Source organism: Aethina tumida, chromosome 3, assembly GCF_024364675.1.
Source record: "Aethina tumida isolate Nest 87 chromosome 3, icAetTumi1.1, whole genome shotgun sequence".
NCBI lineage: Eukaryota > Metazoa > Arthropoda > Insecta > Coleoptera > Nitidulidae > Aethina > Aethina tumida.
Genome location: NC_065437.1, coordinates 30,855,086 through 30,874,524, shown reverse-complemented (window position 1 = coordinate 30,874,524; position 19,439 = coordinate 30,855,086). Strand labels below are relative to the sequence as shown.

Genomic DNA, 19,439 nt, shown 5'->3' with positions numbered 1-19,439 from the left:
TGAAACTTATAAGATGGTTTATTATTACTTTTGTTTTAACATTTCAATACATCGTTAAGAAATATGAAATATGGTAGATGTTTATACCATTTTTATGAAATGTTTAATGATAATTTTTTTCCAATTACAGAAACACAATTCATGGTATTACTTGTATAATGTAAAAAAGAATGAAATCAATGAAAATACTAAAATATACTTTTTAACAAAATATTTTTTTATGTTTACCACATAATAAATATCTATGAATATTTTTTATAAATAAATAATTTTACTTATCTATTTTTTGTACTGGATGAGTTTTTAATAAAATTTACTTTAGGTCTTTGAAATAATGAAACCCCAGAATTATTTTGTATTATTTAATATATTTTTTGAAGAAATACAATCTACAACGGTATCCAATAAAAGTTGAATAAATGAAATTTTTTTACAAATAAACTGTAAATCAAAAATATAAAATATTTTAGGTACTTAACATCAGGAGTCCTGCTATTTTTTCTGGTTTTCAACTGAAATTTGCGAAAACGCAGGAACTGAAATGTTCTACACACTGTTAGAGTATTAAATAAATAATCCTATATTTTCATTAAAAACTTGGAACCTAACTAACTTAATTTGATACATTCCCTTTTTTTGTATAAAATAAAAATTGGTTAATTTATCGCTAAAACAGTGAAACATTAGAATACTTTTGCCACCTACAATGGTATTTTATAAAAGTTAAATTTTACTTACAAATTTTTATTTTTTAAATGTACACTTAATAATAATTTTATAAATTTCGTTATATATAAAATATATATTTTAGATATTTAATATCAGGTGAAAATTAAGTAGGTTTAATTTCACTTTAAAAGTATGTCTTAATTAAATTTAATGCCATTTTTTTCTGAATTTTAACTGCAATTTACGAAATCACAAAAGTTAAAATGAATGAATGAAAATAAAAATAAAATAAATAATCCTATATTAGAAAAGTTTTTGTAAACTTTCACACAAACTAACTTAACTTGTTCCATCCCCTTTGATATTTTAAAACAAAAATTTGAAAGTTTAATAGCTGGTCTAAGTTTTTAATAAAAATTACTTTAGTTCATCTTTGAAATAGTGCAACCTCAAAAAACTTTTGGCGTTTTGAATATATATTTTTAAGAAATGCTGCATATAATGATATCTCATAAAATTTGATCTATTAATTAAAATGTTTTAGGTATTTCTCAATTAAAAATTACGTTTTTTATATGTCAGTGTATTAGGCATCATTCTAAACTTTGGGTTCACTTTAAAAATATGTTTATAATTAAATTTAATGTCATATTATTTTTTCTGAATGTTAACTGAAATTTGTAAAAGCACAGAAAGTAAAATTTAGATTATTCTATATTTTCATTAGTTTTTTCCTAGAAAAGTTTTAAAATTATAATTTTCTGATCTATTAATTAAAATGTTTTAGGTATTTATTAGTTAAAAAATAAGTTTTTCACGTGTTAATTTATGTCACATTATTTTTTTTTAACTTTGAAATTTATGAAAGCTTAAAAGCTAAACTGCATTACATAAAAATCAAATAGATTATCCTATATTTTCATTATAAAAAATTTTAGTGAACGTATAACCAAATTAGCTTAACTTGACCCATCCCCTTTAATATTTTAAAGTAAAAATTTGTTCATTTTTGAAATAGTGAAACCTCAAAAAGCTTTTGTCGTTTTGAATATCTATTTTCAATAAAATTTTGTCTTCAATGATATTCTACAAAAAATCAATTTTATTGGCAACAGGTAAATTATAATTTTTAATAAAATTTCTTAATCTATTAATTAAAATGTTTTAAGTATTTATCAGTTAAAAATTAAGTTTTATTTATTCTGAATTTTAACTGAAATTTGCGAAAGCACAAAACGTAAAATTTAGTACATAAAAATAAAATAGATAATCCCATATTTTTATTAAAAACATCTTTGGGAATTTGGAACCTAATAAGCTTACTTTGATCCACCCCCTTCGTTATATTAAAGCAAAAATTTAAAATTTGCGATAGCACAAAATTTGAAATTTAGTACACAAATTACGGTATAAAATCTTATATTTTCATTAAAACCGTGTCTGAAAACTTGGAACCAAATTAGCTTAGCTTGATCCACATTTAGTTATGTTATATTAAAGCAAAAATTCGAAGGTCCGAAATGGGCAATCAAGGAGGTGGAGGGAAAAAATGCGTGAACATTGAATATACGGAAATGCGGCCGTGATAATGCACAGTGATAATAAAATAGGCCTATGAATTGAGCGTTGACTTGCTTAGAAGGTTACAACAACATAACCCCTCTGGTAAAAATGCATAATTTGAAGGTTACAGTTCGGCAGCTAGATAAACAAAGATTCAGTTGGGCACAGAGAGACGTGCGGCAGTGTAAGTGTGTGTAATCGGAGGCGGTGTGCACGGCACAACGAAGGAGAGAGTGGTCTCGGCACCGTCGAACGGGACTGAAGATGGCCGTGTGCCCCACTAGCTGTCGCGCCGCGGTCTCGCTATCATTCTGCTAGGTTGTGCTGCTATTGCAGGCAGTGGTATAGTTGGTGCCCTACTTTATACCTGGATTAAACTACGCTCATAGCTGTATCTGTAGTACAACTTTTACCGTTAGTGCATGCGGTCGCTGGGTCCGTCGATCACGTCGTCGCAACCGAGTGCTACACAACCTTCATTGCTGCTAGTGCCTCCTTCGTTTTTTTTGGGGATATTACACGCCGTCAGGTTGCCGTCTCGTTACGCCGTCACACATTTAAAATGTAAAGTTACCCGCTAAACCCGACTTGGATTTTACGCGACGCCGCGACCTTCTCTCATCCATCCGGGGCTGATCTTCAATCACTGTGCGTTAAATGGGAGAAAATGTCTTCTTTAGGTAAGCCCGAAAATCTTCCCCACGTCACTTTATTGCCAACCGTGCCGCCTCAAATTTTCACTAACTGGATAAAACTTGCTACAGCCAAAAACTAAAAAACACGTTGAATTACTGCGAACTTTTTTGTGTTCGATTCTTTCAGTTGTTACAAATTGCATTTTTCTGCGTTTTGACACCTACATGAATGTTTACTCAACACCACTCCGAACAACAAATTACGCACAAACCACAAAACTTTCAAGCAACAATAACAGTAAACCATTAAAATTTTCTCATTGTAAACATCTTGGAACAACGCAGTAGATTTATTAAAATAAGACGCAGATTGTGGATGCGTTTTCTGCACTTTTATTCCTGCTTAAAACAAAAAGAGCTTTATTAAGTTCACTCGCCGTTTCAATAGGAGTCGCAGTGTTATCCTGCTTTTGAGAAAATAGATATTTGTTTTAACGTGACGTAATAATTTTTGTTTTGTTGGTCCGTATAAAGTTTCATTGCCAATGTTAATGCCAAACAAACGACGCACCACTTTTCAAATTCCAAAACAGTCATTCGATAATTAATACACACAGAAGCACTTGGCTTTAGTAGTTTTTAATTTCCTCGTATAAAAGCATTCAGAACGCATACATTGCGAGCACAAGGAAGGAACTCTGATTAGCTTTAAAAAAATTGCGATAACGCATTGTAATTATGTCGATGTTTATATCAGCATTGCTCGGTAAGTGGTGGCTACTGAATTTCCAACTTTTTGTTTGTCCACCCTTAAATTGAAAATTCAATGTTGAATTTCGTAATTCAACCGCCCACCTCTAAAATTTATTCGTGCGTACATTAGAACAGAACTTTGCATTATGTCTAGAAAGTGTGTCTAAAGTTCCTTGACTCCTGGCAAAATTAAGTTCGCTCGCTAGATTATTTTACATAATCAATTTGAAACCGGGAACTTGCGTAATCGTTGTGGTGCATCGATTTTTCAAAGATGCACAACCGAATTGAGCGATGGTGAATGGGTGGACCGTCATACGGGAGAGTTCTGTTGAATGAGTTGCGCTATTGATTTTGTTTCCGTCATAGTAATGTGAAATGGGGTAGGTTGGCCTATTTGAAGTTCCATCGGCCAATAACCCCGCGACTAGTGGGAGGAAAAGTAGGGGACTTGTACGGACGATCAGTTATTATTCAATAACCTGGAACCGGGCAAAAAAAGTTCATGCTTATTTTTCAAATATCAGCCGTTTATTAATTGCACCGGAACATGCGATTTGCATTAACCTATATACGTAAACAAGCTTTTTTCAATTGCTTGTCTATTTTAAATAACAAAAACGACTGCGATAAATGAACATCTATTTATAATTTTACTAATTTACCGCCTTGCAATTTTATAAGAAATGCTAATTCGGTTACAATCACACAATTTTTAGATTATAATCATACTATTTTTTACCCAATTTGTTTTGTATAACGTGGGCCTTTTTGGTTGAAATGTTTCATCCAATTTAATTAAACTCTTTATATATGTAATGCATAAAAATATTAGATTTTGCCATTCAATGAATGTCAACAATATTTGGACTATAAATTGACTGTGAGGTTTATTTTATAAAAATATAAAATACATTTACTATTTTTTATTATAAAATTTTTTTAAAAAATTTTAAATACATTTAAGCATATTACAAATTAAACATGAATTAATAAAGCTTTTTCTATATGCATGTTTGATACAAATTAATGTTTTTATTTACTTAAATGAATGTTAATAATAGGCACATTATCAAATAAAATATATTTTAATAAAACTTTTCATATATGCTTGTAAGTTATAATTTATTAACTTTCAATTCAATTGTTATTTTAAATACACTAAAATAAATGTTAACAATAATTTGACAATGTAACGATGTTTATTTCTAAATATCAAGTTAAAAATAAATGAATTATGACTCATATTATCTATAATCTAGTTATTTAATTAATAGAAAATAATATTGTAAATCTATAAATAAACTTACAATGTTTGTACTTCAATAATTTTTAAAACGGTTAACTAATTTTAGACCAAGTTTTCGAAAAAATTTTAGGCACATTATCGAATAAAATATGTTTTAATAAAACTTTTCATATATGATTGCATGTTATAATATATTATATTAATTTCCAATTCAATGAATATTTTAAATGCACTGAAATGAATGTTAACAACATTTTAACAGTGTAACGATGTTTATTTCTAAATATCAAGTTAAAAATAAATGGTTTATGACTCATATTATCTTTAATCTACTTATTTAATTTATAGAGAATAATGTAAATATACAAATAAATTTACAATGTTTGTACTTATTTTATTGTTTATTTTTTAAAACGATTAACTAGTTTTAATCCAAAACTTTTGAGTTTATGAAAAAAGTTTTAGACATATCAAATAAATCTACGAATAAACTTACGTTTGAACTTCAATATTTCTTAAACGGTTAAGTAATTTTAAACCAAAAATTTTGAGTGTTTGAAAAAAGTTTAAGACATATTATCAAATTAATTATAATTTAATATAACTGTTTATATATTTTATAAAATAGAAGATGAAATAATGTTTAAATCTAAATATAAAGTTAAAAATAAGTGGTTTATTTAATATCTTTAATCTACGTATTTTACATATTAATAGAAAATAATGAAGTAAATATACAAGTAAATTTTCTTAATAAACTTTTTTACTTACTAACTAGTTTCAGAATAAAACTTAAATATGTAACCATGTTTATATCTAAATAAAAAAAATGGTTTATGAATTAAATTATCTTTATTCTACTTATTTTACATAATAATAGCAAATAATAAATTAAATCTACAAACAAATAAACAAATTTTATACTTTTAAAAAATATTAAGTTGTTTTAAACGAAATATATTTTGAAACTTTATGAATGTATGTTATAAAATATTAGATGTTAACTTTAATGTAATGGATATTTTTATTTAAACATGCTGAAATAAACGTTAACAATATTTTGACAATGTTTATTTCTAAATATCTACCTAATTAATGAAGCTCAAAATAAATGGTTTATGAATCAAATTATCTCTATTTTTTTATTTTACATATAAATTGAAAATAATAAAATAAATCTACAGATAAATTTACAACTTCTGTTTTTCAATATTTTTTAAAAATATTTTAAACTTAAACATCTTATTTTTTGAAAATGGTTAACACACATATTAAATAAAACATATTTTATTGATTATTTATATAGTATACGCATGTATGTTAATTATAAAGTAATTATTGCTGCTCTCCAATACAATATTATTTATTTAAACATAATCAAATAAATGTTGACAATATGTTGACTATTTAATGTTATTTATTTATAAATATCAACTTAGAAATAAATAATTTATAAATTAAATAATCTTTCATATAATAATTTTACATATTTAAAATTAAATCTACATATTTATTTGATTAAAAATAAATATTTACATGTATGTAATATTAGATTTTTCCATCCAGTGCAATGAGTATTTTCATTTAAACATATTGAATTAAAACATAAAATTGACTAATCTACTTATTTTATATATTATTAGAATATAAAATAGTAGAATAAATTTACTGATGTTACCCTTTAACTTTTAATTTTTTTTAAGATATACTTTTATAAATTAAAATATTGAATAATATTTTTTTTATTTATTAAACAATATAAAAACACGTGTTTACATAACCATCTAAACAATAATGATTTTATAAGCATTCATATATATTATTATCTATTCATTAGTAAACTTTTTGCTTGTATTTTCATGTAGGTATATTTATAAATTTTAAAATAAATTAAGTGCCGACAAGAAAACATTGAGAAACCTCTATTTTCGCTAGCCATTGCAAAATTCGCGTTGCACGTGCACATTGTGGCACTTCGCAATTATAATTTCCGTTGAATTGGTTAGATTGTCCGATTGAACGAATCAGGAAGCGGTAAACCTGAGCGAGAACAACGCTTTTTCCTTTCCAAACACCCGGAAGAAGTCTCACTTCCTGATTCAAAGCTTAGATGCTAATTGTATAAATAACCTCTCGGCTGGCATTTATTCTATTTTTAATTTATGATTTAAGCGTAAAACCGTCTCCCACAAGAATAGATTTATTGAAAGATTCTCCGTAGTTTTCCCACGTTTTCGGTTCTGTGAATGCTAATGTGATTCACAACAAGTTGTGATCGTGCAATGTCACGTATCGATTGATGTTCAATAATTTTTTCTTTGTGAGAGATCAACGCACTGTCTCATTGTAGGAATTTTTTTCGTGATGGCTGTTTAAAACGGGAGCGACGAATTCCCATCATTAATTACATCTCCGAATTCACCTTCTAAAATGTTAAAAGTAATAGCGATTTTGAAATTTCTATAAACAACAGCTTTCACTTCGTGGTTTCGTAATGAACTTTAGTTTTGGCAATATCAAGGTTAATAATGTTCATTGACTTATTTCAAAATGGTCAAAATCGGTGAGCGATACACTCGGTCTATTGTTGCCCAATGTGCACGTCTCATGTGTGATTTTGTTTATACATCGTACAATACGAGATGAATCCCGACCCCAAACAATGAGTACACATATGGTTATAAAATGGTATGTGTACTTTTTATGGATTTGATTCAAGTGTTGTGCAAGCGGTAAATTTCCTGTTCACTTTCTATTTGACTCGAAAATACCACAGTCAGTTTATGTATCGACGAGTGCGAGTAAATATTTTGTTTTTGGTCACACTAAGAATCACATTTTACTATCTCTCTTGTAAAATGATATAAATAAAACAATACAAACGATTTGGCTTCTTCAACAATGATAAACAACCTTGTTACTATTGTTTGAGCACCGTTTAAACGGACAATTATCTATTTTCATTATATTTAATCAATTAAATTAATGTGTCATTGATTATTATTATCATTTGTATTTTTTATTAAAAATGTTAACATATTGCTTATCTGAATAGAAATTTATGTTATTACTTATTTATTACGTTGAAAATTGAAGCCGTCGGACAATTTTAAATAGAAACACCCCCGTCACATTTTTTATAATGTGATTTTAATAAATAATAGATCAAAAAACGGAATAGAAAGAACTCTATGCATCCCATAAAAATTGTTTTCTATTTCATCAACGAGATTTGCTATAATTTTTTTTTTTTTTTGTAATAAAAAAATGGAAACAATTTATTGGGTTGCTTTAAAAAAAAAGGTCGCCATTGAATTTAGCATTTTTTAAAATTTATAGTTTATACAAACTGTTTAATTTATCGCCCCAGCAACGTTACTATTTCAATTTTGTCAGATATAGCGTATTTACTAACGTCAAGTACAAAGCTGATTGTCAGAACTAATGAGTTAATTAGAGTTAAATATTATTTAGATATATTAGACAGCTCTATGACAGACTTGGCAGTAAAAATATTATAGTAGAACTGATATAGTTAAGTTTTAAGTTCATAAATAAAAAATCTACACAGTGTAACCACCTTAAATGAACTATACTATACATTTTATATCACAATACATATAAATTTATCACCTCTGCTAAGACAAATATTTTGTTCTTAGAATTTACATTAAAAAGTAATTAAATAAATTTTACTTAACGTACCAAAAATAATTTAAATACAACTGATAATTTAAACAACACAACAATTTATAATACTTCAAATGTTGTTGAGAGAAGTTTGCACTGAGAAAAATAGTAAGACTAATGCACAGTGAGACGAATGCGATGTTTAAATTCTTGGCATATAACAGTAACACAGTTTCTAAGGTGCAGACGCGACTTTGTACAGTTATAAAATAGCGTTAGGAGCAACACTCTTCGAGATGAACTGTTACATTACGTTGAAATAGAAAGTGAATAAGAAAATGATTTTACAATAATTGCACAACGTTTTATAAAATCTTTTCGTGTAATTTTTTTATATTTTCTGCAAGGTATAATACATAATAGATAATTAGTTTTTATAAATGATCCACTATTTAATATCATTAATAATTAAGCTTCATATTTAATGACCACAACTAATCTTAATTAGGAAACTTTAAACAAAACTTTAGAACTTTTCACAACAATTGTTTACATGATTGTATTTAATTAATACTAATATTCTCAGTATTACCTTGACATTATACTCGAACGAAACATATCCTTAAATTTTATTCAGAATATTAGTCAGATGGAATATTTTACTTATTACGGAGATAGAAATTGATATTTATTGAGAGAACGATACGCGTTATTGTAAAACAACGAAACAGTGTAAAAAATTTTTATGCGATAAATTAGAAGCGCCAACAACACGGTAAATCCTTGAATGAATAAACTAAATGAATCAGACTTGTTTATCAAGAATGACACATAGAACAAAAAATAAGAAATTTCCAAACACCACATAAAACTATTGCTGAAGTTATCCTGTTAATGCGAAAATAATCATGAAATGTCACTAAAACGCTTAAATTATCGTAATCGATGAAATTACCTCAGAACAAGGACATCACTGAGGTGTTATATATTTAGTATAATTAATAATACCAATTAAACTGGTCGCATGTATGACGTAAAATAAGAAAGAATTAAACAATTGTTTGTTGTATGACTTTGAAATTATGTGAACTCAAAAAATATAATGATCGTTTGCTTCCGATTTGTTTTAGGAATTATGACCCTTACGCGTGCCCCGTGTGAGCTCGACAAGATGAGCCTTTTCCAAGATCTGAAACTGAAGAGAAGAAAAGTAGATTCGCGTTGTAGCAGTGACGGTAAGCATTGATTGATGTTTGGTATTGGTGTCTCATAGCTTTTAGATATCACTGTTAGCGTAAATAAGTATTTAGCACCACTATCAATTGTTTTTGTTTATGGCTTATAGGATGGTACTTGAAAGAGTCTGTATTAATTACCTTTTTCCAAATCCAAAGGCTCAAATAGTTTACATTAATCGTAATATAAATGAAATGTGGGTTGTCTATCTCTAAATATTTATTGACAAATGGTTTTAAATTAAATATTGGAGGATCTAAAATATTAATAAAACCACTTCATAAGTTGTTACTAATACAATATATCATATTATCGCAGTGAATTCCATTAGATTTAATTTATCATAAGCTTAAGAAATTTTTTAATTTGTATTTTAGTCAAAGAAAATGCCAAAGTACCATCCTAAACCGCCAATAACACTGCATCGCACCGCATTCCATCCCAATCGAAAAGCTTCAGTAAACTATTAGAGTAGGCAGCCATCAGCAAAATTTGCTTTTAGGCAATGTCTCTGTCCGCTTCTAGGCGAATCGGTCGCCGACACTAGCACCTCGTCCCCAGATCTCGTCGGGCCGCCGTCACCCAAGATGTCAACGGAAACGGTGTGCGGTGCCTCGCCCCCCAGCCCCGACTCGACGCCCGTCCAGCTGCACTTACCACCGGAACCAACGCTGGACAAGATCTCGAGCCGACTGGAGGACAGCGGAGTCTTCGACGGCGGCGGCGGACCAGGTGGCGGCCTAGGACCAGGGGGCGGTACTGCGAGTGTTATACGAACGTTACCCGTCGTCCGGTCTCAAAGTCCGCCCATCAGACCAGCACCCACCGCCAGCCCCTCGCAAGTAAGTATTTATCTCTTTACTACTTTTTTCCGGCATACTTTGTCTAAACAATACAAAGAAATAGTTAAGTAAAAATAAAATGATTTTATAATGTCTAGAATTGACAAATAAATGTATAGCTAGTACTTTGTGTATTTCCAGCCTCCAAGGCCGCACAGTTCGCCCGGACGGCCTGCCAACACCAGTCCCGTCATCAAACACAACCCGCTCCTCCTGCAAACCAGCACCCTGTCGCGGACAATCCAACCCCCCATCGCCATCAGTCAAGAGCCCACGTCGTCGTCACCACCTTCGATGCTGAAACCGCGAGGCGTCATCATCAGTCAACAGCAACCCGCACTATCCCAAAACCAGCTGTGGCTGAAACACTCACGGATAAACGGCGTGAAGCCGGAACTGATAGGAGGCAGCTTCGGCGGACCGACGGCCATCACGCATTTCCCCGAGATAAAGTCGCCGAGCAGTCCCATGCCGCGGCCTAGTGGCAACGTGCCCGCGCGACAGACGCCCACAGTGATAATGGGCGAGGCGGGCGGCGTGAGAACAATGATCTGGTCGCAGCCGTCGATGTGCACGACACCCACCTCGCCACTGGATCCGCCGCTTAATCCCACGACGTCCGGATGGTCGCCGTCCAACGTCAACATGACGAACCCGGAAGAAAGCGCAGCTCAAATGTTACTGAATCTAGGCCAGGACCGGCTCAGGTTGCCGGTAAGTCGGACGATCGTCAGTCCGCAGCCGCCCACTTCCGGTCACTTCACGAACGCACCCCTCAACATGGAGCGACTGTGGGCCGGCGATCTGCGACAGCTGCCCATCAACCAGCAGGCGCAGGCCCTCAATCTCACATCAGCTTCGCCGGGACCGCCGAACATTTACGGGACGCAGAACATTTACGGAGCACCGGCCGACGTGAAGCTGATGGGTCTCGGCGAAACGATGACGGCCGAGCAGCACGAGGGCGACGACGAAGAACAACCTATGATTTGTATGATATGTGAGGACAAGGCGACCGGGTTACATTACGGTATAATTACGTGCGAGGGTTGCAAAGGTTTTTTTAAGCGGACCGTCCAAAACCGGAGAGTGTATACGTGTGTCGCGGACGGGAACTGTGAGATTACTAAAGCGCAAAGGAACAGATGTCAGTACTGTCGGTTTAAGAAGTGCATCGAACAAGGGATGGTCCTCCAAGGTAAGAGTACTTTTAACTATTCTCTTTCAATTATCAATATGACTAAACATTATAATTGAACACATATTATACAGGGTGTCTTCTATATAAAAGGCAAATATTTAAGGTATTATGTACTTAATTATTTTTAAAAATATTCCTTTGATTATTTTTGGAAAACCGCTGTGTCATAGATAAGAGTGATAATGTTTTTCGACAAAATAAACTTAACTGTAAATAGGGTTTTCTAAATATAGGTCAAAAGTTGAGGGAGGCATTAGTTAACACTATTTATAGGTTTTTCAACAATCATAAATCAGGGAATTTTTAAAATAATTGAGATGAATAACACCCTGTATATTTATTTGCCCTATATTTAGAAAATACCTATGTGCACGTTTAATCATTTTTGTTGTCTTAATAAATAATTTTTAGTTTACTCTTAATGCCATCAAAAGATAAAGTTATTATTAATCATCTGTTAAAACATTCAGGAATTATATTAATAAGAACATCATGTATTTTATAAATTATCTTAAAAACGAATGAAATGCAGAATTTATTTGTTTTGTCGTTTGATGTCATTTGATCATCATATATTTTAATAATAATATAATATTCAATAATGAATGTTACTAAAAACTAGATAACAAAGTCCTGAAAAAAATTCTAGATATTTTTTTTAGTTTGTATACATTTCAATTATCATTGTTAATTTTAAATAATTAAGAATCTTTTACAAAAACCAAAAAACGCCTTGTCGAAACCAATTCAAATTAAATTTCAGCGGTGCGCGAGGACCGGATGCCGGGAGGTCGCAACAGCGGCGCGGTGTACAACCTGTACAAGGTCAAGTACAAGAAGCACAAGAAGCCCTGCAAACAGCAGCAGCAAACCGCAGCTGCGGCTCAAAAGGCTGCGGCCGCCGCCGCCCTTGGTGGTGGCGGTGGTTCGGTCGCTGGTCCGCAGCAGCAACAGCTGAAGTCGGAACAGCAACAGTTCAAGGCGGAACAGCAGCAGCTTAAGGCCGAACAACAGCCGGCCGGGATACCACCCAACCTAGTCAACGGGACCATACTCAAGACGGCTCTCACCAATCCCAGTGAGGTAAGTCGAAAATCACAAGTTATGGGAAGATGGGTAATGTTCTTAATATATTTTATCTCCGATTAAGTAGCATATTTGCAATTACTAACATGGGTTATGACAAACGTAAGTAATTATGTGGAGGTATTGAATTTGTTGCAGGTTGTACGCCTGCGACAGCGGCTGGACAGCGCGGTGAGCAGTTCGCGGGACCGCAACTTCTCGATCGAATACTCCCTGTCGATGATAAAGACTTTGATAGACTGTGATGAGTTCCAAGATATCGCGACGCTGCAGAATCTGGACGACCTGCTGGACCACAACACGGACCTGAGCGAGAAGCTGTGCCACATCGGCGACTCGATTGTTTATAAGCTGGTGCAGTGGACGAAGAGGCTGCCCTTTTATCTCGAGCTGCCGGTCGAGGTGCACACCAGACTACTGACGCACAAGTGGCACGAGCTACTTGTGCTCACCACGTCCGCCTACCAGGCCATACACAAGGCCGCCGACACAATGCCGCCCACCACCGTCATCGACACCGATTTCAATCAGGAGGTGAGCCGTCTCTTTTTTCATTCCGACGGGGAATTGCAAAGTTTCCGTTGCTAGCTCTGAAAACCTGGTATAACGGTTTCTTTTATCCGATCTTGGTCTACCACGACTTGAAATGCTTGTAATTGAATGAATTAACGACTAAAAATGCAAAACTAGGGATACTGGAATTATTTGTTGATGAAATATTACTGAAAGTAACTGAAAATAATTAGAAATTACATCCAGTCTATTGGATGCATAATTTACTCACCTTTCTAACTTAATCTCCATCAGGCCCAAGGAAAAAATTTACTGGGAACTGGTGTATATATACAAGTATGGAGAGAATTGGAAAATATCTTATGTTCAAAAGTTGAGGAAAAAAATGTGTAATAATGGCATTACAATTGGCTTTTTATTATTTAATAAGCAAATTTTGATTAAATTCATACCTATATATTAGTATTTAGTACATTATGTGGCTTCTGTGGGTGTCGATGTTTAGTTGACACCTTTCTGATGTACTTTATAGGAATTTTTCAATTCTTCTTGCTGTATATTGTTCCATGTCCGTAAAATTATAGTTCGAAGCTCTGTAAGAGTATTAGGGCGGGATTTATGGCTTTTAAGCATATGCCAAAAATTTGATACTCCACCATAAACCGTGTTCTTTGCGTATATCGGACCGGTCATCGTACCTTGACATCTGTATAATTTTGAACGGACATTATAACAAATTTCTCCCCATACCATAATGGAACCACCTTGAAATGGGCAAAATTGGACTCTTCGACGATTTCGTGGAAAACCTTATCTGAAGTAGGCAATTCTACTTTCATCTGTTATTTGATATAATCGAGTTCACAAATGAGAAGTTACGCATTGTGCAACATTAGGAACCCGCGATTTGTATCTTTTTAACCACATTCCAACATTCTAATTATCCTACCCCTCTCATTTAGAGTTAATTTACGTCTAGACATAATTATCTTAACAAATTTTGCTAAATATCCCTCCAAAAACAACTTTATAATGAAATAAAAACAAAATTCATTTATTTATTAACTTCTTTCGATTAAAGTTTCTTTTTTTGCCAACATTAATTCATAAAAGTTTAATATCCCTAACTTTTACACATGAGTGTAACTGACACCAATAACGAAATACTACAACATTAAACTAAATAATCGGTCATTACCACCTTTTTGAAATATTTTCCAACCATCAAACATCTAAACTCTTTTTCCTCTACTAAAATTTCTAGAAAAGCAACTGAATGCCGGCCATTAAAAAGTGAATCACTTATTTATCCGGCATGACACCGCTGCCTTCTTCTTTCTTCCTTCTTTAACTCTCATGCATAAACTCCATCTCTCTCCGTGTAATAAATAATTCAAGTTACTTTAGGGTAAATTACGTAAAAGTTTCGTTAAAGAGACCATATAAAAGGTTTATACGGGAAACCAAAATTGATAATTCATTGCAGCAAAGGAATTTAATTGTGAAATATTTTTTAAAATTTATATGATTAGTTGGTGTACATTTTTAATATCTTTTTTAACATCATTTATTAAAAATGTTACTTTTTTAAACTCAATTAAAATTCATTATTTTGGTTATTATTATTTTCTTCTAAAACAGCCAAATTACAACAATGTTTAATTCACCGATGTGTACAAAACAATATTAGCTAATTCGACGACAAACGATTGCAGGAATAAAGCTTTGCTCGAAAACTGCTAATTCACAACGGCGACGGAAGTGGAATTATCAATGTAGTAGGTAGTAGAATCAACCGTACAACGGTAATAAATTTAGATATAAGTCCTTGGTTGCTCATATAGTGTAAAACTATTAATATCATAAATAACTGGTACTGTGTGCAATCTTGACCATGCCACCAACAATTTACTTCGTGGGTATCTGACTGACTAAAGTTTAACTGCATTATTCCATGATAGGTCACGGTTTCAGTAAGTTTTTTGAAGCTGTTTCTATTAAAATAATTACGACCTTATCGATACGAGTTTTATCAAATTTATATTATTTCTGGTTATAATAATATGGAAACTAATAACTCGGAATCCTGTATCTCTTTGTAATCAAAGCAAAAAGCGGCCGACCTTGTAACACATACATGTCAAAAACTGATAATGCACTGTCAGTAATTCCTAGTTTAAATTCAATTAAGTAATTATCTGTGAATTTATACGATCGTAACTGTGAGCATAGGGATTTCCACGTTGCAATCATTTATTTACCAAGCCAACTGATTTAATTAACATTTTTCATAAGTACCAATATAAATTCGATTCGACCATCACCAGCGATTATATTTGTCGATTGATGCAAATTGTTACCCTTGTATGTCAATTTACATAAAATGTATGTTGAAGATCCAGTTATATCTGGTCGTATTAAATCAGCTTGAGCAAGTGATGAGGCTTGGAACCACATTTATCAGGACAAAACGGTTTCCATCACTGAATGTACACAATATTGTAGACTTGAAATTATCTAAATTTCTAAATTCGTCTGCAGTTTTTATTCTAGCAGACAAAAAAATGCTTATCTGATTAAACAAATTGTGCCTATCAGTGGAGGTCGGAAATGCCGCATTTATAAATGCATTCCGTAATGTATGTTGGCATGGATTTCTCTTGTGTGATGAAAACTAATAAAAATCTAGAATTTAAGTTAAAAACTGTTGAGTCATTGTGTAATTAACACAACGTGACATTTATTATGATGCGGGAAAAATATAAAAAAAATACATACGTAATTATTTACAATTTCTCTAAATGATATATATTAATTTTATGATTATTAAATGTAGGATTATTGACATAATTAACGTTTTATATTTATATAATATTATAGGTATTTATAATAAATTAGTTGGAAATTAATCTCATTAATCAATTTTATTACAAAATTATGAATATTTCAATATTCAATATATTGAAATTTTTAAAAAATGAAGTTTGGAGGACCATATGATTTTACATGTGATAAATTATACAGGAAACATGAACAATTCCGGCGACCGGATCTCGCGGGAATCTTTCGCACATAAATAACATGTGAAAGCGAAATGAACCGTTTTCTTCACTGAATGATATATTTGTATTGCAAAAGTGATCTCACCGATTGCATCACTGCATAATTAGAAAGTGTGTATTAAAATAATTTTCTTCGACACAACGAATCGTAGGAGAAATTACGACACACAACAAAGGCAATAAAATTGTGGTAATCTTTTTTATTCAAACGTTAATATCAATAGTTTGTATTGGTAAATTTATAGATTTGGGTCATGAAAGGCGGTTATTTTATTGGGGTAGGTTTGCCCCAGTTGTTTGAATGTTGTACAGGGACAGGTGTGTTCAAATACGTTATATTTGATTGATTTACATTCTATATTTAGTATCAAAAACACCAATAATATCTTATCTGTCTGTGTAAATTATTATGCAATTCACATACATTTTGCATGATACTAGATTACTGCATGATTCGACGTAATCTCATAAAATGTAAATATTTTCCTATTTCTTGGTTACTTTAACTTGTAAAACATTTGTAAATTAGCATGATTGCTTCGGAAACAATTTTTTAAATTATAATGTCAATAATAATTTAATTAATATTGCTGTAAGTATTTTTGTTTCTTACTTGACCTGTCCTTAAGGTCAAAAGGAAATGTGAAAGAACTGCAAATGTGTGCCAATGTCGTACTATAAAATCTGAGAAAAACACCGAGGTGGAATGTGTTTTTTAAAATTTTGTTGCATCTAAAACTAAAAATATTTTTATAAAAAAACCATCACAAACACTAAAATGAAATGAATAGAGGCAGAATTTATTGCTTTCGTTACGGTACAAGTTCAAACAAAATTAAGTCGCATCCACCATATTTTAAAATATTGGACATAAACATTTGCGGTCTATAATTGAATAACGAGCAATAAATAAAACCACATGACACGTCCATCTATCCATAGTTTGCCGAATTAGTGTTTTGAATTCGATCGTGGTTATTTTTACGCGGGTTAACGAACTAAACACCAAAACGTAATTTCGAAATATTTGTTGGCATTTTCCTATTACGACACTCCGACGTTAAAAGCAGTCGATTACGTTTTAAAATATACGCGTGTTCCTGAAAATCTCCGGACGGCGACGCGTAAAAATATACCGTGACACTGCCCAGAATTATATTGCATACAGTTTCTTAATCCTTGTGCTATGTTTATTTTAAATGTTCACGAAAATAATGTTGTGCATATTCACCGTACGCAAATAGATGAATATTTTGTGCTGGTGAAGTAATCAAGATACATTATGCACGTACCATATAATTTGAAACATTCGTATTATTTAATATTATATTGTTTCAGGTGGAGGCGAACTTGTGCACGCTTCAGAGCTGCTTAACATCAATGATGGGCCGTGAAATTACAATAGAGCAACTGCGACAAGACGTAGGGTTAATGATTGAGAAAATTACGCATGTCACCATGATGTTTAGGCAAATTAAATTGACAATGGAAGAATACGTGTGCCTTAAAGTAATAACCATGCTAAATCAAGGTAAGGAAAACCAATTTTCTAAATTCAATCAATGTAAAAGTAATACCATAATAGCTCAACCGATTTTTCTAATGGAAAGTTGTATGAAATCAATATTCGTACTTCGTTCCAGCACTACCAATTATAATGTTCAGATTTAAAATTTTATTATTTTTTTTTTTGTAGTAGTGATTTTAATTCTAGTGTAGACATAAAACCTTTTTTAAATGTAAATACAAAATGAAAATAATTAAAAAATTACGTCCCAATTTACTTTCGTAAATTATATTGAAATTGTTTTTATGATGTTTAAGTATTTTTAATTCTTATAACTGCACTTATGAATATATCAATTAAATTGTAAACTCGATATTTTATATTTATTTATTTTTAGAAATATTGGTTTTATTTCTTTATATCTAAACTTCACATGTAATAAATATATTGTATAATATAAAAAAAATTGATTTTCTTTGACCATTCGAGAATTTCCAAACAAACAGAAAAACTGACTTAAGAGTCCAGAGCTCAATGTTTTTAAAATATTGATTGCCACAAACCACATTGGACATATTTTGAAAATGTACAATATTTGTTTATGTAGTTTGGAGAAAAAAATTCTTTAGACACCTTTAACACATAATACCAATAAATTATATCTTCTAAAAATTTCGAGATAATACGTGCAATTTATTTTATTTCAAAAAGAAACCAACACATTTATTGTCTTTGGTCATTACGAGAATTTTTTAAACCAAATGGAGAAAAAATGATTGCCATGAAATATTTTGAAATATTATAATAATTTTTATATAGTTTATACTAATATTTTTTTTGTGTCTTTTAGTTATACCAGTTAATTCTCTTTAAAAATTATATCTTCTAAAAAATACGAGATAATATGTGTAATTTATTTTAAAAGGAACCTCAATGTATTATAATATATGGGATTTGCCCAAATTTTTTTATAATGATTGCCTCAAACCTAATTTATCATGTTTAGAAAAAAAACTTTCTTTAGATACTTTTAGTTATATCAGACAAATATCTCAAAAAATTATATAAAGTTTTGATAATGATAATTTATTTTGAACGACATTAAATTTCTCGAAATATTAACATCATTTAACGACATTTTTAATAACATAAATTAAAATATTTTTTACTACAAACCATATTCGACTGATTTTGAAAAAATATAATTATTTTTCATAATTGTTTGGTATAGATAAAAACGTTCTATATATACTGTTTACTTTATACAAGCTATTTATTTCAGAAAAATATACTTTCTTTATAAGAGATTTTTTCATGAATAATATTAAAATTCCCGAAATTTATCAGAAATAACGTTATTTCATAGTACACATTTAAACTTTTTTTTAAAAAAAAGTAATATATATCAAATAAACTCAATGTTTTTATTTATTTATATTTTTGTCATTTTCATCTTACTTCCGGTGTGAATTATTATAGTACGTATAATTACT

The 19,439-nt window shown here is 31.1% G+C and overlaps 1 protein-coding gene across 3 annotated transcripts in view; it reads left to right on the top strand.

Annotated features, from left to right (window-relative positions):
* Positions 1-19,439, top strand: part of LOC109599908 (hormone receptor 4) — a 59,004-nt gene that overhangs the window by 35,747 nt on the left and 3,818 nt on the right. The window contains exons 1-7 of one of the 3 annotated variants that reach the window (XM_020015960.2): positions 2,656-2,912; positions 9,630-9,734; positions 10,261-10,577; positions 10,719-11,775; positions 12,542-12,861; positions 13,003-13,398; positions 17,778-17,970. In XM_020015960.2, coding sequence (XP_019871519.2) covers positions 2,900-2,912; positions 9,630-9,734; positions 10,261-10,577; positions 10,719-11,775; positions 12,542-12,861; positions 13,003-13,398; positions 17,778-17,970 — 2,401 coding nt within the window. In that variant the 5' untranslated portion in view covers positions 2,656-2,899. Of the gene's footprint in view, positions 1-2,655; positions 2,913-9,629; positions 9,735-10,237; positions 10,578-10,718; positions 11,776-12,541; positions 12,862-13,002; positions 13,399-17,777; positions 17,971-19,439 lie in introns of those variants that run through there. The other 2 variants (XM_049965070.1, XM_049965071.1) reach the window with 2 other exon arrangements.